The sequence below is a fragment of the Xiphophorus couchianus genome, chromosome 23 (assembly GCF_001444195.1).
Source record: "Xiphophorus couchianus chromosome 23, X_couchianus-1.0, whole genome shotgun sequence".
In the NCBI taxonomy this organism is placed as follows: domain Eukaryota; kingdom Metazoa; phylum Chordata; class Actinopteri; order Cyprinodontiformes; family Poeciliidae; genus Xiphophorus; species Xiphophorus couchianus.
The window spans coordinates 20,165,456-20,186,812 of record NC_040250.1 but is presented as its reverse complement, the minus strand read 5'-3'; the positions used below and the strand labels follow the sequence as shown (position 1 = coordinate 20,186,812).

Below are 21,357 nucleotides of genomic sequence, written 5' to 3'. Positions count from 1 at the left end.
AGCATTTATCCAGTATATGTGAGCTTTTTCAACATTGCAAGAAGGCTATAGCAGGTACATATAAGCTATTTAAACCTTGGGTTTCAAATAAGACTTGTTTCATCTTTCAGAAACAAGACACCCTGTATTATTTTCTGCTTTTCCTATTTTAGCTGCAGGCATACTCTGTTAAGTGGGAATTTTAAAGCAATTGTAGTGGACTTATGAATTGTTGTGATTTTGAGACCAGAAAGCTGCCATATAATGCTTAATTTGCTCAGATTAGGCTCTCACTTGGAAGAGTATGGAATTTTTTTTATTAATTATTCATATTTGATAACATTTTATATATTGAGGTTATGCCTCATGGTGAAATAACATTTCTTTCCTGCACTGCCGTATTGTGGGGAATAACAAACACCCTTTTTATCACAGGATCACCAAGAAGAACCCTTTAGGCGTCCGAAACTGGACTATATTTGACCCCAACATTAATCTTTCTCAGGTCATCAACAACCGGAGGCACGCTCTAAAAGTAATTTCAGTGGCTTTTATTGACAGATAATACTGGGCAGCCCTAACTTTAGAATTAAAATAAGAAAAGGCAGTAATGACCTAAAGGTCTAGTGAAATCTTACTTTTTCTTAGCACATTTTGGAGACATTGTTCCTCTGAAAGCTAAAATTATTCAATTTTTTGAATAATATTTATGAATCTAAAAGTATTGTAGAGAAACACACCTGGACAATAAACGACATTTTGTAGTTAAGGTTCCCTGCTGACTAAGCAACAAAGAAGAATCATAACAATTGTTATTTAAAGAGTTCAGTTCAATTTATAGCACATTAAGATTCAAATCAACAGCAAATGTGTTGCGTAATTCCATTCTTAATCTTTTCTTTTTTTAGTTTACTATTAATACGTATATTGGATTGCATTTTTCAGTTCAACAGATAATTTAATGGGCATAAATAACTGATCTGGAGCTAAAAAAGAAAAAAAAAATGTTAATCACCTTTTTTTCTTTCAGGTATTAACTGCTGTGTGTTTTATGCTAATGCTGCTCTAAATGCTAAGATTTATTTTTTATTGCGATTTTAATGCTAATGTTTGATTAATACCATGATGATTGCTGGGTCAGATGGTCATTCTGATGTGGTGTTGAACATGCGAGAGCCGAAGCCCTGATTGCTGACTCAGATCTATGAACATTCATTCACCGAGTGCCTGATTGTCAGATAAAACCAGAAAGGTTGCTTTTGTGATGTGAATTCAGCAAAACCTGAATAAGTCCTTCTGATTTCAGGGTCAATTTTATGTCATTACGTCATCCTGCCAAAGTCTTTTATTTATTTGGGTAGAAAGACCTCCGATGTCTTGTGTCACAGCCTGTTATTTGCCCAAAGTTAAGCTTCCTGGCAATCATACAATTAGTTTGGTATTTTTCCCAGTGTTGGGTCTGATTCAGGATTAGCTGTTGATATTAATTTAATAATTAAATTCTTTATATTTTGCAAGTTACTTAACATTATTTTTTTAGCTATACTTTATGCTATCCTGCTGTATAAAGAATATTCTGTTATCGTGAACTTGTTGACATTTTCCTACAGTTCATTTGAATTCTTATACTGAACTACAAGGGAAATCTGTAGGCATCAGCACTACCAAATTTTTTATTTATTTTTTCCAGCCGCCCTGCTGTAAGAGTCTCTGCCGGACGCACGAAGGCGCCATTTCCAAGCACATGACGCAATCTTTAATGAATAAGAGTTTCTGACTTATGCAAATCGTTAGTAGTAAAAACTATAAAGCGCTCATTTGACATGAGCAATATCTTCCTCGCACGGATCAGAAATCTTCACGTCCATTCGGATCCCTGAATGAATGGCAAATGGAGAGAGAGGTTCGGGACGCACAGTGTGGTTTTTATTGGGAAGCTTAAAATTTCAAACGTGGTCGGCTCTTTTAGTCTTCCTGAGCAAGAAACAACTACAAAGAATTTTAAGAGTGTTTACTAAAAATATCAAGCAACATAGTGCTCATCCTCATTTCCATTACGCACAGGGGAGCGCTCACATGTCCTACCGGACACGCTCTCTTCTCAGTATGGGGCAACGCGGGGCAGCAGCAACGGTGACTGACGATGAGGAGCGCCGTGAAACCACAGCCTTCAGCAACTCCAGCACCTTGCAACTCCCACGCTTTACTTCCTCGCTGCGCGTAAAGCGCGTTAGTGTCCAAATGCTCGTGCCATGGCTCGCGGGACATCCGAGGACTTTAATGATGGAGGAGCGCGTCTTCCTGTCCAATAAAGTTGAATAGCCTTTCCCGCAAAGACATTTAGATCTTTTCTCCTTCTTTTTTAAAATTATTAAAATTATTTAAATATTTCTTTATACCTTGAACATTGGAGAAGCGCTGCTCATCATGGGCGCTGCATCCTGAGGGGAGATGGATGTGGAGGTGAGGGATGCGAACGCCTCGGACTGCCCGCGGAATGAGAGCGGCTGCGAACTGAACGCTTCCTCCGGCGGAGTGTCCACTGCGCTGGCCAGCGTGCTGATCTTCACCATCGTGGTGGACATCCTGGGAAACGTGCTGGTCATCCTCTCCGTGTACAGGAACAAGAAGCTCAGGAATGCAGGTGAGGAGCAAAGGCGTGATGAGGAATGTTGTGCAGTGGGGTCAATAAATGATACAGCGGAATAAATCTGTAAATATCCGATGGGACAGAAATATACAATTTCAGTTGATTTATTACTATATTATTTGTACTCAACTTTATTTATAGGGGTGATAAATAAAAAAAAATGTTTTGCCGAGGTTCGACCTGTTCTCCTTGTTTCATTCATAACTAAAGTGATGCTATCCAACATGTTTCCTCTGACCCCCTTGCTTCACAATCCGCCTCCAGTCTCAGTGTCTGCACTTTCTGCAGCCTTGCATGCCAGCATTCATATCAGTCTATAATAACACTCTACTCCCTCTGGCTGCCCTGGCTGCTGTACCCTTGGCTTCTCCGGTCCAGATAAATCACACCCCTCCTTATATCATGACCTGAAGTGTCCCATGAGCAGCCAAGGTGAGAGGCACTGTCACTCTGACTGTAGCTCCCATGGCCTCTCTGAACATGTTTTAAATCAAACTCATATTTTTTCCCCTCCCCAGTCATTCTACATTTGTGATGCTCTGACTGGACTTGTCCAATTTTTGTTGTTTTTTTTTTTTCTTCCACCCCTTCTTGCGATACAGTTAAAAATATCTCCGATGGAATAGATGATGTCTTGTGCGTTAGGCAGCATAAAGGTCCTCATTTATGTAGAAAAACAACAGCTCTGTTTCTTTCCTTGTTATTTATTTTTTTATTCACAATCTCTTGTTTGATCTTCATGAACAAAGATAATAAACACAGAGGAATCTTCTTAGCAATCGGAAGGAAATGGAGCTTCCTAAAATCTGCACTTTTGAACTTAAGTTGTATATTTAGGGATCGTTTAGGAATTAGAAGATTTATGCAAGACCGAAATGCCTTATATTGCTTGTAATGTTTGTTTATTTTTGTTACATTTTGTTGGTAGAAAAACATAACCTAGAATTAATTTCTTTGCTTTTATCTTCATTATTTTACGAGCTAAAAAAGACAGGTGACATCTGAAAATCTTTGTTTTATATATATATATATATATATATATATATATATATATAAAACAAAGATAAACAGTATAAAACAAAGATATATACACTGCCTGGCCAAAAAAAAAGTCGCCACCTGGATTTAACTAAGCAAATAGGTACAAGCCTCCTATTGGATAAGTACTGCATAGGCGATTATCTTTCAGCTGGCAACAAGTTATTTAACCCCAGCTGATGCAATGAGTAACTCCTCATTTCTTAAACAACCATGGCAAAAGACACATCCTGTGGTCGTGGAAAAGACGTTAGTCTGTTTAAGAAGGGTCAAATCATTGGCATGCATCAAGCAGAGAAAACATCTAAGGAGATTGCAGAAACTACTAGAATTGGGTTAAGAAATGTCCAACGCATCATTAAAACTGGAAGGATGGTGGGGAACCATCGTCTTCCAGGAAGACATGTGGTCGGAAAAAAATCCTGAATGATCGTGATCGGCGATTACTTAAACGTTTGGTCAAATCAAATCGAAGAAAAACAACAGCAGAACTCAGGAGTATGTTTAATTGTGAACGCAAAAGCATTTCCACACGCACAATGCGAAGGGAACTCAAGGGGTTGGGATTGAACAGCTGTGTAGCCGTAAGAAAACCTCTAATCAGTAAGGCTAACCAGAAAAAAGGCTTCAGTTTGCTAGGGAGCATAAAGATTGGACTCTGGAGGAATGGAAGAGGGTCATGTGGTCTGATGAGTCCAGATTTACCCTGTTCCAGAGTGATGGGCGCATCAGGGTAAGAAGAGAGGCAGGTGAAGTGATGTACCCATCATGCCTAGTGCCTACTGTACAAGCCTGTGGGGGCAGTGCTATGATCTGGGGTTGCTGCAGTTGGTCAGGTCTAGGTTCAGCAACATTGTGTGCCCAAAGAATGAGGTCAGCTGACTACCTGAATATACTGAATGACCAGGTTATTCCATCAATGGATTTTGTCTTCCCAAATGGAACGGGCATATTCCAAGATGACAATGCCAGGATTCATCGGGCTCACATTGTGAAAGAGTGGTTCAGGGAGCATGAGACATCTTTTTCACACATGGATTGGCCACCACAGAGTCCAGACATTAACCCCATTGAGAATCTTTGGGATGTGCTGGAGAAGGCTTTGCGCAGTGGTCAGACTCTCCCATCATCAATACAAGATCTTGGTGAAAGATTAATGCAACACTGGATGGAAATAAATCTTGTGACACTGCAGAAGCTTATTGAAACAATGCCACAGCGAATGCGGGCTGTAATCAAAGCTACAGGCGGTCCAACAAAATATTAGAGAGTGTGACCATTTTTTGGTGGCGACTTTTTTTTGGCCAGGCAGTGTATATACATATATAAACCCACCATGAAGTACACCCCCCCACACACACTTTTTAATGTAAACACTCATTTCCCATCAAGGTTGAACAAGACATTCACACTTTTGCAATGTTTAACCATAATGGGTTGAAAGCAAAGTGTTATTTTTTTTTAGTTTGGTGATGCTCTGCTTTTCGTGTTTTTTGGTGAAAACCCAGTGCAAGAAAAATATGTCAAGTCTCCCTATAGTATAAACACATGTGGCAAAATTTTTAAACCCCACACTACTTTCTTTATCAAAATGTGTCTAAGTAAGATGTGTAACAGAGGTCCAATTCTTTAACTCTTCAAAATTGAAAAGACAAGAAAACACGCCATTCAAGTAAGGCAAATATATGTTAATCTTTATCAATTGGAAAATAACTGGAGTAAAATACATCCTGGTGTGAACCTGTGATTGCTTTCTGAGTTAGTGGCTGTTTTTGATTTGGGTGACGTGACCTGCTCTCCAGGGATTCTGTCCGCCATGAAATTTAACAAAATATCCCCACAGTGTCGGCACTGAAAAAAAAATATGGCTGTATATTTGTATATTCCTGACCAAGATTGCAGCCACACAGAACTATGGGAAGCAAATAAATAACACGTAATAAACAAAACAAGCAAAGAAAAACAAAGACAAAGAGCGAGCCAACCACAGTGACCTCTCATGAAGAACAATGACATTCCTTCCTCTCTGCATTTTTTAAAGATTCTCTTAACGGATGGGGAGTATTAAGAGTTCAACAATTTCTTGCAGATCGTTTGAAGACCGCTGTGCGTAGTAGCAAAATTGCTGTTTTGCTGAAATCTGTCAAAGCCCTGGGAACATTTCAAAGCAACAATTTGGAGCAGACAAAATTTAAGTTCCTTAGGTAAAACTGGAAGTTTTGCCAGCAGAGCCTTATGAATAAAAATAAAAACCATATCAACACTGTTGTATACAGAGGATTAAAGATGCCCAACCAACTCAGTCGTAGAGAAAGCATAGCTGTGTCAGATATTTACCTTCTGAAATAAAAGGCTGCTTGCATGTACAGCATCTCACTATAATCGATAATGAACTGAAGGGCGATTTCAACAAATGTTTGTTTGCAATAAATGACAAGATTTAATCCTGAAATAAAAATCGGGTTTCATTTTAAATCTCCTAGGCAGATTCGGAGAAGCTCTTCTTCAACCCATGTTCAAGTACTTGTAGGAAAACACACTTTTAATAAATATAATATCAGGCAAGAGAAAAAAGTCCTAGATTGTCAAAGTCTTACAAGCAAGCCTTTGATCGAATGATTAACTTTTCATTTTGATTGAAATGTAGTCTGAAGTACTCTTGCATGTGCTGCACTGAAAGCAGATGTACAGTTTATAAAAGATTATACAATACTCAATATGGCTTGAATGCCTTAATATAAGTCATTTAAAAAACCAAAGCCAAAATGGAGCCTTGGGGCCTTCAGCTATCTCTAGAAAGTCTGGGTTTTGTTCTTCTGCTCCTGCCTGTTAAATCATTTTCAAATGTCATTGCAGAGCCTTCACAAAAGCTGAAATTCCTACGTTTAGCCCAGAGAACATTTGTAAAGCCCAGGATTGAATGACTTTGAAAGATTTAAAAAGTGCCACAATGCAATTTTGAGCAAGACCCCAATAAGATAAATTTTACAGCATTAGTGGCAGTGATGGTGCTGCAACTACTTCTAAAACCAGACCTAAAAAAAACAAACAAACTTTAAACTGACCTGAGATAAAGTCAGGAAACTATGTGTTTTGTATGGATCTGTGTTAGGGCAAAACATGCAGAGCTCCTCACTGCTGACATTGTATGTAGTCAGAAACAGGAGCAGAAAACTCAGCAAGCCCAACGTAACGCTAATGAGAACATGTAAACGAGATTGCCCGATTAGGTCGGACAGTGTTTTGGAATAATGAGCTTCTAATTGATATTTTAAACACATTACATAACACAGCCATTTAATTCAGCCGAGATCCCTTTGGCGAGAAGCTCGCAAGTCCCCAAAAGAATAATTTAATGTTTCTGTTTTGCGTAAATGGCATAGCTGGCCGGGCTCAGACAATGGGGCAGGAGTGAATGGCCTCACGCTGTTTGACTGTGGACACTGCAGAGATTGCAGACCTCACTGTCCTCCCTGCTCTAATTGGTCCGAGCGTAGGGGTGATCCGTCAGTGTGAAAGAGTGCCAACCTGAAACTCCAGCGGAGCACTTTCGATGTTTTTTATTGTTGTTGAGTCTCTGAAATTGTTACAGCTGTAAACAATCTCTGCTCTGTTCTTATCAAGCTATTTATAGCCATGTTTGGCTCCCCGTCGTATGAAAGTTTAATTGAACGGAGCTTTCAAATGGATGCAGCTGAATAGCTCCAAACAGCTGTCCACCATGAAAACCCCATCTCTGTGATGGATGGCTGCTTTGTGGGGGCCCATTAGGAGACATGGGGCGGTCTTTCTGTGCCTAAAGGATCAAAATCACGACTGACAATACGTAAAAGCAACACTCAGACTTATTTATTTTTTGTTGTTGTGGCTTGAACACGTTATTGCCCCTTTCTTTCTCTCTGTAACACGCTTTTCTAAGGCAGCTGGTTTTTGCTTCTCGGCACACACAACGGCAGCAGCAGCAGCAGCAGCAGGACCGTTCCGCTCGGCTTCACTGTACATGCTGCATCCCTCTGTCTTCCACCACAACAAACACGGACATGTGCACATATGCATTCGGTACAGCCGCTGGTGCATCCCAACAGAAACTGTATCTGTGCACAAGCAAGGATTGGTAGCTCACGTTCCATTGTGTGCTCAGCATCCTTTGAGGATGAGGGCATATATATATATACTGTATATGTATATATATATATATATATATATATATATATATATATATATTGGGCTCTGTACTGTAGGACTGCCAATGGAATGTTAATACTAGAGTTTCCCAATGGGGTTAGCCTTACTAAAAATACACTCACAAAATGCAGGAGAGAGAAGGAGGAAGGGAGCAGATGGAAAGAGGAAATTCAAAGCAAAAGCCAGTTCCTGTATGTGTCTGCGTGTGTGTGCACGTTTGGTTTGTGCCACCGTGTTGAGAGCGGTGGGTCATGGGGCATGTAAGGTTGGGGGATGAAGTTGAATTTTGTGAAATCATGCATTACATCCCCGCATCTCTCCAGAGTCATGAGCTCCTTATTGAAAAAAATAAAATAAATAAACAAAACAGGAAAAAAATCCAGAGGGAGGGTTAATTGAGTCAGTAGACCTAGTGAGTCAGACCAGAAGCCAATTTAAATTGACAGCACAGACCCATGGGGAATATCACTCTGTACACTACGTTTAGCATGTCTTCTTCCCGACAACAAAATCATGGCAGGCATTTTGTCGTACGTTGGGATTATCTGACTAAATCTGAATCTCTATCTCCTGGAAGAGCTTGCTCATTTAAATCGTAGCACATTTTCCGTTATAGATGTGCTCAATAAACCTAATGATGTTCTGAGTCTTTGCTTTTGGGTTCGTTCACTGGACTCCTTTGATGACAATGATTTTCGTTGGCCGGACTCATCGCAGGCTGCATCACTTCAAGGCAACTCAAGTCAGCTTAATCTTAAACTTGTCCAAATCCCCGGGCCCCCCTAACATAACTCAGTGCAGTCACCAGCGTCTCATCAGCTCTAATGTCCTTGCTGAAAGGTTGTTCTCGCCTATTTATCATAACTTGAGTGAAGAGAATGTAATCTAATCTGAGATTAAGCCACGCACTGCTGACAGAAAGATTCACGCAATGCCTCCACCCCCACACATCTCCCTGTCCCTGTTCCTGTTTTTTTTTCTTCTTTTTTGTGAATTCATCTTTCCTTCAAAGGTGTTTAAATATAGCCGAGTGAATCAAAGCACAGTACGGCGCGTCACGTTTCCAGCGCGAGCGGTCAGAGTGACGGGACGCGGATGGTGGGTGGGACACAGGAACAAAGACCCCTGGGGTGCACGTGTGCACACAGCCGTAGGAATGACGAGAATGAAAAGCAACTTGGCTGGCAGCCTTTCTGTTTGTCTCACTCTTCTGCATCTTCGGTCTTGTTAAGAGTTATCTCCACTGTTCTCTTGTAGTTTCCTTTGTAATATGAATAAGCAAACGTGAGAAATAGTTTAATCTGATTTGCTTGACTATTCTAATTATCAAAAACCTTACACTGCAGAAAATGTCTTTCTTTTTTACATGCTGTCCTGATATACATCCACAAACTTAAGTCTGTTTTATTTGGGTTTTATGTGACATACAAAAAAACCCCAGCTCATTTCTATTAAGTGAATAGAACTTATACATAGTTTTGATTTAGAGTAAAATCTGAAAAGTGTGACATCCATTTTTCTTTGCCCTCCTGGGTCAAAACGAACTTTCAATCTCAATTTACCTGCAAGTCTTTTGGGTTCATCTCCAGCAGCTTCAAACACTTAAAGACTGAAGTATTGCATAATGATTCAAGGTCAATTGAACTGCATTGAACAGCAATTGTCTAATCAACTGTGCAATCTTAAAATAATTATGGTCTTATCTGACTGGAGTAACTTTGTCCACATATTTGCTGCATTCCTTCACTTGGGGAGGCTGCAAACACAACGTATTGTGGCTTTTAAAAGCAATTTCTCCTTAAGCTAAAGGGTAGATTTGTGGAGTGCATGACTAAGAGTCAGATTCTCCCTCCTGAGCTGTGAATTTCTGAATCTCATCTTGCCTCTCTTGACTACTTATCCTGATATTTACCCTTCTTGCCCAGGTGGATGCTCTGTGACATGAAAAATAGTGAAAAACAATAGAATGTTTTCAGTTTTAAATTTCCCCACAATTTTACCCCTGACTGTGTTGTGTTCCTCATTGGCTGTCACACAGCAGCTGTATTAATACGGCATGTATCTGAACTCTATGTGTAATATTAGGGAGAATTTGAGGAGATTTGAAAGTGGTTGCACTGGATTTCATTTTGGGGTATCAGTACAATGGGCTGAACATAAATATTCACCACACTTTTCTGATTTTTATGTTCCTTTACCTTGAAAATTGTTTAGTGCTTTTTGTTGGTCTGTCAAAACAAAACAAAATCCAAATGAGATGCATAGAAGTTTGTGGATCTAAGCTGCTGACGTGTGAAAAACAGCATAAGGGTAGCAGTACTTTTGCAGAGCCCTTTGCTTTCACAAACACAGAGACGATCGAGAAAGAACTATTGTTTTCATTCACCAAACAAGGAGCGTTCACTGGGGAAATTGACTGAGCGACCCCCTCAGCTCTCAGGAGACTCTAAAAGCAAGAGTCAGTTGATCTGATGGCACATTTCACTTGGCTGACAGTTTTTTGTGCGAGTGCAGGCCGCTGTAAAATCAAATAATTACAGAGCGGCGTCAGAGAAGTTAAAGGCTCCGTGTCAGCTGTCCCTGCCGGGCTGTACCAAATCAGCATTCGGGCCGAGCCACGTCCGACTCACACTCGGTAATAATAGCTCCAGAAGAGGTCGGCGGGCACGACTCTCTCCTTGTATGCAGGTGTGAGAACAAGTTTGTCGGTCGCCTGTTTTGTACTAAAACAACAGTTTGCCTGAGTGCTGCAGCTCTGGGCGTGCTGAGCATCATTCCGGCCAACTTGGCTAATTACACCACACAGGGAGGTAATGGTGTGTCCAATGTTTTTCATAATGAATGACAGAAAAAAACAAAGTCAGTCATCTGGCCTCTGCACAGCGATCCTCCCAGCAGTGTTTTAGCACTTACCTCACCCTCCAGACGATAAGTGCTGGAGAGCGGTTCAGCCGCAGAGACCTGCAAAGCTGGAGCATGCCCTGTGCAGCAGGCGAGCATGATAGCGTTGGGTCACATGATGTCAGCAAGGAATCAAACCTCTGCACAGTGACAAATGCACACGGCGAGTGCTGCCAGCATCACAAATGCAATCTGACAGATTTGCCCACTGAGCTAAATCGAGGATGAGGAACAAATGCTTTTATTTTTATCTCAGTAGACTTTAGAGATGGCTTTTAGGGGGCTGAAAATTTGTAGTCCCTGACGGATCAAGTTGCCGGGAAAAAAAATAGCACGATAAACATCAGCATTTTTGTTTTTCTATATGATGAAGATGGGGGGAAAAAAGTCCTTCTGGGAATGTAGGATTATAACACTGCTCAATTGCTGTTTTTCTTTAATTAATCCAGTTGAGGAAGGTACATTTTAATTAGTCCAGTGTGTGCCTGGGGTGCAGGTTGTGTAACAAGCTCTGGATTCTATGGAGGAATACTTGACCTGTGTTTTAAATCGACATAAAATCATATCTGTCAATGAGTGCTGCTGTTCCAGCTGTCTGAATGACCCAACCTGCATGTAGTCTCTCCAACTTCACAAGCTCAATTATAACTCTGCATACAGTATTTACAGATAGCGTATTTTTATTCATGTAATGCTGGATGGGAAAATTAATTCTGGGTAATGACTATGACAGGCACTATCTAATTAAATCTTCATTCACTTTTCGTATTGTTTCCTGTCCCGTGTGGATTGTGAGACATTGTTCAACTGCAGTAAATCATTTATTTGTGTGGGCGACGTGTTTTATTTCATGGTGAGTTTCACCTTTAATGAACAGCAGCTTTACAGAATGCACTCTTTATTTCCCAGCATCCATTCACAGCATACCGGACAGTGATTTGCTTTTAAAGCAGACCCGGCCTGTCGTACTGCTTTATGTTTAAGCTATCAATCTTTTCATCTGACACAGTGTTTATAGTTTGATTCCCCTCCCTCCACAGCAGCTGCGGTGTAACAGTATTAAACGTCGTTTTCGATTATTCGTGTCTTGTGACAAGATCCAGTGTCTTACCAGCACCAGTTCTTCTGATGCTGTTTTAGTTGAGTATATCATCCAGCTGCTGTGAAACTAACAGAGCGTTTTAATGTGATGCTTCTTTTAAAAAAGGCTGTGTTTTGATTTTCTCGCAATCGATTTTACTAAAATTCCTGTGAATTTTATGTGGGGAAACAAACATGGCTGGCAGAAAACCATGAGAGATTTGGGGTTTTTCACACGACGAAACATTGACGCAAGTTTTTACAGAAAAACAGAACGAGACTATGTCATGCTGACTTTCTTCCTGTTGGTCTGAGACAGGGTGAAGAAAATAACATCTGCTCACACCACAAACACAATGTTAACAAATAACTGAGAAAGATGAAATTGTCATCTGACCGTAGAGCTGGGTCCGACAGTGGTACAGTACTTGGCTGGATTTTGTCTTAACTAATGAACAGGGACTTCTTTGTGCCAATATGGGACTTCTCACAGACAAAAGTCACATGTGGGGATCCCCTTGGTTCCACCTGAGCGTCCCTATTTAATATCTTCAATATGCTTCCGCTAGATCAGATAAGAACAAATTGTACGATTAGTTGTCGTAACTAAGCGGATGATACACAGGTCTACATTACATTGTTACTAAGCAACTAAAAAACTCACTGAGCAAAGGCTTAAAACAAATCAGTTTTAAGCCTCACATTACGTTTTTGTGAACCTCTAATCTGGAACAAAGTTCCAGAGAACTGCAAAAATGCTGAAACACTGAGTTTCCTTAAATCAAGGCTGAAAACCCATTTCTTTGGTGCAGCCTTTGATTAATAACATCTGGAACATCATAAAGCGTTATGTGTTTTTCAATCTGTCATTTCCCCTTACATTACCATGCAAAGTGGCAAAGAATTGAAGACAAATTTTGCTTGTTTGTTGTTTTATCTGCCTTCTGATTATGAAAAGTACTTTGAATTGCCCTGTTGCTGAAAATGTGTTATGCAAATAAAATGTATTTGCCTTCAGAAAGTGCAACACCTTTTCCAAGTCTGAATGGGCTGACATTCAAATACAAATATCATTTTTACATAATTTGCAAAGTTATGAGTACAGTTATTAGTGTTCAACTCATTTTGATTTACATTGACTTCTGAAAATATATCTGTCTCTTAACGTAGGCCAGATTTTGTCACAGTTAAATCTCTTCTTCTGGGATTTAATGTGATAAGCCAATATAAAATGATGCCTGATTTTGAAGTGGAAGTAAATTTATTTTTTCATAATTTCTTTTTAGATCTGAAGAGCATGACACACAATCATATATTTCATTTTGTATTTCACCTTTATTTAGAAATGTAGATCTTACTGAGACACACACGCTCAGTGTCTTGTTTTACATAGAAAACAATAATTTGTTGTAGAGATTGTAGTGTGATTGATACAACAAATTAAATGAAAAATACAAAGAAAAGCTGAATGTAAAAAACACTTTTGGTTGTAGGACATAATTGCTTATATTTAGATGATATAGTAAGTTAGAGTCACTGGTAATAAGTACTGATTCATAAACAAAAGTATATTATCGCAGCAGTATGGCTGTGGACAGTGCAGGACAGTTAACCAGAGAGTATAAAATGCAATGGTGGTCAAGAGGTTTTAATCATTACTGTGATAAAGCTCAGTGCTCTATAATAAGATCATAGAGGGCCAACAGCTGCATTTCATTAACAATGTTCTCATAATCAGTGTGAGGTAAAAATGTGACTGGCAGGTTGGTTTTCACATTACATGAGAAACATGATTTATTTCTATAAAAGTAAGGATTAGAGTTTTTTTTTAGAAGATGTTGACAAAAAAGCTTGAATTTCACCTATCTAAGTACTTAAATATTTACAAGTCACAAATTCAGTAGCGACACCTTATGCAGACACTGCAGCAGGGCAATTGTTGAGGTACAAGAAATGTGAGTAAGATCAACACAAAAGTGTGAGTTGCGCTCCACCTGCGCTTTGGTCAGCTTAGCGTAAGGCCATTGCTACATGGAGCAGAATGGCTTTGAATAGATTTTTGAGCTGGTGCCACATTCAGTGCACAAACCTGGTAACCATGTTATCCATCCACCAGCGCTAGATAACAGGAGCAAAAAATAAACTGAAGAGTTTGGAGAGGAAATTTCAGATGATTTTTACTTCCGAGACCCAACATTTTAAAAAAAATATATTTAATTGAGGTCGAATGAATGAGATATCCTAAGACATCCTTCAGTATGCTTGTCTTTTGTTTCCAACTGAAAATTACCATACTTGTAGAGGATTTAAAAATCAGATTTCCACTAAAATGCAGTTTCAGGAGAAACACAAAGAGAGGCTGGATAGTTCTAAGTTAAGAACTGATTGACAAAAACCCAGTCCTGAAAAATATGTAAGTATTTAACTTTTTTTTTAATATAGTTTCTTGACCTGGAAGAATATGAAGTAGAAAGCAGATAGGGAAAACACCTTTAATATCACATTGGATATACCATTTGACATTTGAAACCTGGTGGTGGGAGTATCAAGCTGTGGGAATGTTTTGCTTTGGGTTGGGCAAATTCAGGTCAGTCCTGCAAAAATAATCTGTTACAGCTTGTGCAGTCTTGGAATTGGACCAGCGTGTGGATGTGTGTGAATGACCCCAAACAACCAGCCAGAAATACAACATAATGGTCAGAGCACTTAATGTGTTAGAATGACCAAGCAAAGTCCAAACTTAAATCCAGCTGACAATCTGTGGCAAGACCTGAAAGTGGATTTTCACTTACTCTCTCCATTCAATCTGACAGAACTTGAGTTATTTTGCAATGAGAAATTTGAAAAAAAAATCCATCTCTAAATGTGAAAAGCTGGGAGAGATACCTCGTCCCTCCCTAAGAAATCAAGCTGTAATTCCAGCAAAAGGTAGTTCTGACATTAATGAATATATGGCTTAGGGTTCAGATTTTTGTATCTGAAATGTTTTTTTATTTACCTCCCATTCACAATCATGCACTACTTTGTGTTGGGCTATAAGATTAAGTTTGTGATGGCAGCTTAGGAATGTAATGATCCTTCAGCTAACACATTGCATTTTTTGTATCATCCATTTTTTATAAATATCTCTGATGTTAGTATACCTCCAGACTTACTTTTAAGGCATCTATTGATGCCTTAAAAGTAAGTTGAAATGCCTTACAGAACTCATTAAGGACATTGAAAAAACAAAACAAAAAGATATTCTCACACATTGCGACATGCCCAGACACATGGATACTCCGACCTTCACTGAAGCTCACAATGTTCCCGGCAGCAGAGAGTCAGATTGCTGTTTCATAAGGAAAAATTGAGAGGATCACCAAAGTCAGACAGAAGACAAATATCAGTCTTTGTCATTTAAAGGATACTGAATCTTTTAGATGGTACTGAAAGAACAGACCAGTAGATGACTGAAAAGAAAAAAAAGTCAGTATCGACCATGATGACATAGCAAGATTAAGCAAGACATGCAAAATAAAAAGAGCTTGTGACAGAGAAGACTTTAATCCATTTACATGGACATGGACAGTAAAAAGAAATTATTTCAGTCTGTTTTAGTTGTTGTTTTGTGATGAAACTCATACAGTCATCCCTCCAGCAAGAAAAAGGTTCACAATTGATAATGAGACATCAAGATGAAAAGACAAAACCATTAACAGACTCTAATAAGACAGTTATGTTCTGCTTTTCTCAAACGGTTTGTTATGCTCTGCTTTCCTAAGTCAGGCGCTGCTTCATATCGGCTCACTGCTATAAGTTGGTTATCTCTTTATTGTGCTACTGCTGCCAGGGTCTCTTCTTGGAAGACCATGGCGATGTAAAACAGGCTTCATTGAGTTTCTGAAAAACTTTCTGGTTCCTGGGCTGTTTTTGAATATTCCTTTCATGTGAGGGTAAGAGTTTGGCTCAGGTTTTTGATACTTTGACATAATTGGGTGTTACTTCAGTACGCTTCTAAACACCTCTGACCTTCGCCCCATTGGAAATTCATGAACTATGTTTAAAGACAGGTAACTGTCAAAAGACGGACCAATTAAATGAACTCTACCATTACTGATGAAACGAAAGTTTAACTTTAAGAACTTGTTGATGGCTGCAACTTTTCTTGGGATTCTTAAGGCAGCAGTTATTATATTAGACTAGACACTGAATTAGAAACTTTTTCAATCATTGATGTTATTTGTTGTGCAATCATATCATTTTGGAAAATAAACGGCTAAAATACATCAGTAAATGCCCCCAAATTATGTTGACAACTGGTACTTTGTAAAACAGCACGACTCACGCTTTGCTTGTTTCCTCCCTTTTGTCTCCAGGCAACATCTTTGTGGTGAGCTTGTCCGTAGCGGACCTGGTGGTGGCGCTGTACCCGTACCCTCTTGTGCTGACAGCAATCTTCCACAATGACTGGACCATGGGAGACCTGCACTGTCAGGCCAGTGGCTTCATCATGGGCCTAAGCGTTATAGGCTCCATATTCAACATCACGGCCATAGCCATCAATCGTTACTGCTACATCTGCCACAGCCTCCACTACGACCGCCTGTATAGCCTGAGGAACACCTGCTGCTACCTGGGCCTCACTTGGTTGCTCACCGCCATCGCCACCGTGCCCAACTTCTTTGTCGGCTCTCTGCAGTATGACCCCCGCGTCTACTCCTGCACCTTCGCTCAGACTGTCAGCTCGTACTACACCATCTCAGTGGTGGTCATCCACTTTCTGATCCCACTCCTGGTGGTGTCCTATTGCTACATGAGGATATGGGTTCTGGTGATTCAAGTGAAACACCGGGTGAAACCAGAACAAAGGACGAGACTGAAACCCAGCGATGTGAGGAACTTCCTGACTATGTTTATGGTGTTTGTGTTGTTTGCTGTGTGCTGGGCTCCACTGAACTTTATAGGCCTGGCTGTAGCTATAAACCCTGCAAAAGTGGCGCCCAACATACCTGAGTGGCTCTTTGTCACAAGTTACTTCATGGCATACTTCAACAGCTGCCTCAACGCCGTCATCTATGGACTACTAAACCAAAACTTCCGTAAGGAGTACAAGACGATCCTCCTTGCCCTTTGCATCCCACGTTTGCTCCTCATGGAAACATCCAGATGTGCCACCGAGGGCCTAAAGAGTAAACCTTCACCGGCAATAACGAACAATAATATAGCTGAAATAAATGTATAAATTGATGTTACACTGGACAAGTAATGGTGCCATGTTTCACTCAGTGCCTGTTTTGGATGTTTATCTTTGTTTCTTGTTTTTAAGTGCGAAGTGATTCACATGTCCCCAAAAATCTATCCACCATGGAAACTTGACATAAAGTACTTTGTTTCAAAGCATATCAGTGCCTCTCAAGAACGTATAATTTCATGGTCCATCACTCACTGACTTGATTTAAGTTTTTATTTTATTATAGCTTGTGATTAATAAAAATTCTGAATCTTAGACTCTTCTAAAATTACATAAGACTAATGTTAAAAAGCTTTTGCAACACAGAAATGTTGGTCAAACTAAAATTATATCCAACTGGTGTACAGTATTTGTACTAAACATTTGATCACAGCTGCTTTTACAGAAATTAATGCATCTATGCAGTTTGGCATTGAGTTTATCAATACGTTGACATGACTCCCCAAATTATCACTCACAGCGGAAACTTCACACTTGACCTCAGTCAATCATGATTCTGCGCCTCTCGGTTTTTTTCCATAAGACTCTAGAAAACTGATTTCCAAATGAAATACGGTGACAGTCGTTACTCATATCTTGGATACATCTGTGTGTGGTGGCTCTTGAAGCTCTGACCACAATTGTATTGCACACCCAAATTCTTTTCAGTGACCTTTGTTTCACACTCCTCTCAAAGCAGTGGGAATCCATGTAGCTTTTTCCTTCGCAAGTTTTTCTTCCACTCAACTTTCCATTAATTAATTTATTTTCTGTCACATTCCCGCATGTGTGCATCTAGCAAGAGAAAGACTCCCTACCTTTATTTGCAGATTGATTTAGTCAGAAGCACATTACAAGAAAGTTTTTTTTTTCTTGCAACACTTTCGTCCCTCAAATACAGCATTAATAAAAGCCCCAATGTTTGTAATTTCCCCTTAAATTCAATCCTTTTAAGCTTTGAAGCTCAGTCAATTACCAAGGACTTAATGGTCTTATTGGGATTAAGTGGCTTAGAGTATTAGAAGAGGGCTAGGTGCCAATTTGGAGAATAAGTCTTCTCTAGCTGCAGAGAAGATAAAGTTATATGTCGTCCTTGGTTTGTGAGAGCATCACAAGCTAATTTTTGTGGAGAATGTAGAGTTGTTAATTCACCACATCACTATTTCATTCTGAATAAGAAGACAAGCAAAAACACATAAAATATCTGAAACCTCTGCTATGGTTTCAAATAAAGAAAACAAGAAATTTCAACGGGACTTGTGTGCGAATGGGAAGTTGCTTTTTTGTTAAAAAAATCGATTCTTCTAACCACTTCTACCTCTCCAATGCACTGACTTTTAAGACCGACAGGTCTGAAGCCGTTTTTCAAAATTATTCTAAATGATTTAGAAACTGTCAAAAGAGGAAGAGCAGCTGATAAACCAATCTGGCTCTCTTGTTTATTAAATGTCTGCGAGGCATGACATGCATCAGAAGCCAAGGAGATGTAATTTCATGATAATGCAAGTGTGCCTGGGCGCATGTCACCCATACCCAAGATGAGCTCTGACAGGCTCCCAGCATAACTTCCACCCCGCAAAACAAACTAGAAGCATTTCACCTCACAGGGAGGCTCCGAGACGTCTGCGTGACACCTTCCTGAAATGATGCAGTTTGTTGATGTATTAAAAAGATTACACATTTCTAATGACGTATTCAGGATGCACAAACTTTCTAAGAGAGTATATTACATTTCACATTCGCTCAGCGATCCATCCTCCGACTTGTTGACACTTTGCTGTGGTTTAAAGCCTCTAAGCTCAGATAGGTTGTTGGATGTCAAAGTCAAGCGAGTCAAGCGTAAAGAGCCAGGTGTTGTCAGGTTTTCAGAGCTGCAAAAGGAGGCACATAACCGTTCACTTCTGCTTCTTACAAATAAGTGACTGTGACGTGCAAAAGAAATGCGGCACACATGCCAGGGAAATGTCAGCTACTGGTTGGTAGCTAAAGCGGCTCGGGGGGATATGACAGCATCAGCTTCACCACAACAAGCACTTATACACAAATGGGTCATCTTTTCTTCCTCCCATCTTATCTTCCACTGCTATTTCTTTTCATTTCTTATTCTTTTGTTTTTCTATATAGATTTTCAGGTGCTGGGCACCAACCTTTTTTGCTGATAATTTAATGAAAGGATCGTTTGTTCAGTTTACAAGAATTTCCAGCTACTGTTATCCGAAAGTTTAAGGAACCTGCCAACTTTAATCTCCTATTTGGTTTGGATACAGTGCCTCGGAAAATTATTCATATCTTGTAAACAATTTCTTACAATTACTGTTGTAGTCTTTGGGGGTGTCTAGATCTTTGAACTCCATTTGGTCCATTGGTTTTACTGTCTGAATTGCTAAAAAAAAGTCCTTCCAACAGCATGAGGCTGATGCCACCAGGTTTCACATCCAGATGTCATCTTACTAGAGCAATTTTTGATATTTTTATCCCATACATGTCATGTAACAAACTAAGGATTATTATAGTTTTTTAATTAATACAATTCAACATATTGAGCACAGATTCATAATATCTTTGCAAAACAAACCAACCCTGAAGTACTGTAATTAACTTTGCAGCAATCCTTGATACAGAGCATGCATGTGGACACATGTTGAAAGAAAGTCGCCCCTTTAGCAGGAAGAATCCTCCAAGAGAACACAGTTTTTGACAACACATAGCACACACACACAAAAACACAGAAGCATTGATCCAGGAGTTTATAAACTATTAACACTAATCAAAGATGGCAAAAAATGAGTGTGATAGAATTATTCTCTAATTGTGAGGATGAATGTTTCGTTGAATTTGGTGAACAATAAATTTACTGCTTGAAAAGTTCTTTCAAACTTTGGGAATTTTTTGGATCTGTCTTAAAAACTGTCTCCAATTTCTCCTGGTTGCTCTGAAATACCAGCTTTAATTTATTTTTTTTACATAATTTTGCTTTCAGTTTAAATTTAAGACTAGAGCCGAGTCAAAAACTCATAATGTGATGTAAATTATGTTCTTTTCTAAAATTTATTTGTGAAGATGGCTGATTTTTATGTCATGTTTTGAGCTGCAGTACTGTTCTCTTTATCACTCAATAATTATGTTGAAAACTTGGACCAAGAGAGCTAAGGGTGTGAATCTGTTTTTTTTTTTTCTTCTCCCCCCGATGACATAAAACTCAGCTCTGTGGATTTCATTCTCCTCCACAGACCCTTTTGTTTGCACAGGGAGTCTCAAAGAAACTAATTATTTGAGTGAGATAAAGGCTATTTCCACACCAGCAGCAAAACCTCACCCTGAATGCAGTTTACGCAAGATAAATGAGCAATGAGGCATTATATAGCCCAACGCTTGCGTGCAATGGTGTTTTCTTTTGCCAGCTGCATGAAAACCAGACTTAGCTGCTGCTCGTGCACACAGGAATTTTTACTGTTCTTGCACTTCATTGCACTTTACACCAGCAGGGTTTCACTGTGAGTCCACTACTACAAGAGCAAGCCTCCTAATGGATTTTTGCATCAGGTTTAGGAACGCTTGTGTTCTCATGCATATGATGGGTTGCTACATCTCCCGAAGGGATGGCAGGGGCTTTAAGGTGCAGTAGGTTCAGAGAAGCCGATGAAGGCTGGAACTACAAGACAGGGTAAACATTTGATATCTTCTTCTTTTTTTTTTTGACAGAATCACAGACAACAGATGAGATTAAACATTAATTTGTCTGAATGCAAGAATATTCCCACACTTACACAGCTCCGGTTTGCTGTAGTAGATCCATAAGGATCTCAAAATAATGTATAATTTCAACACAGATACAGCTCCTCGTATGAAATATAATTTAGAAATACTCCAATAGCACATTTAGAGCCAGTGTCATAACCTGGATGGTTTACTGTTCATGCTCCAGTATTTTTCCTCTCTGTCTCCTCCTGCTGCTCCTTAGATAGGCGTCATCTGCCGTGGTGCCTGCAGACCTCACCATCATCTCCTCAGCAGGTCAGTCTACAACTCTCATCTCTGCTTGCCCACCCTCCGGCACGACGCCCAGGCAGCAATACAGAAACCTAAAGAAACACAACTGCGCCTTTGCTTCAGTATGCTCTAGTTCTGTCACCCAGAGTCATCCAGCGCCGCGCTCCTGAATCTGAAACAGGACAATATTTACACCAAGTGCTTAAACTTGTCTTATCTCGGACGTTCTCTAACTCGACTCTCCTTTCTGCAAGAAACGTCCGGAGAACAATCACCTTTCCTCTGTTTTTTATTCAAAAATAAATTCCTTCAACTTTTTTTT

The 21,357-nt window shown here is 39.6% G+C and overlaps 1 protein-coding gene across 1 annotated transcript; it reads left to right on the top strand.

Moving 5' to 3' along the window:
• The first annotated feature begins 1,796 nt into the window (after positions 1–1,796).
• Positions 1,797–21,357, top strand: mtnr1c (melatonin receptor 1C). Its single transcript, XM_028008055.1, has 3 exons — positions 1,797–2,623; positions 16,192–17,004; positions 21,007–21,357. The coding sequence occupies exons 1-3, from the start codon at positions 2,431–2,433 to the stop codon at positions 21,129–21,131; spliced, it is 1,131 nt and encodes a 376-aa protein (XP_027863856.1). The 5' UTR covers positions 1,797–2,430; the 3' UTR covers positions 21,132–21,357.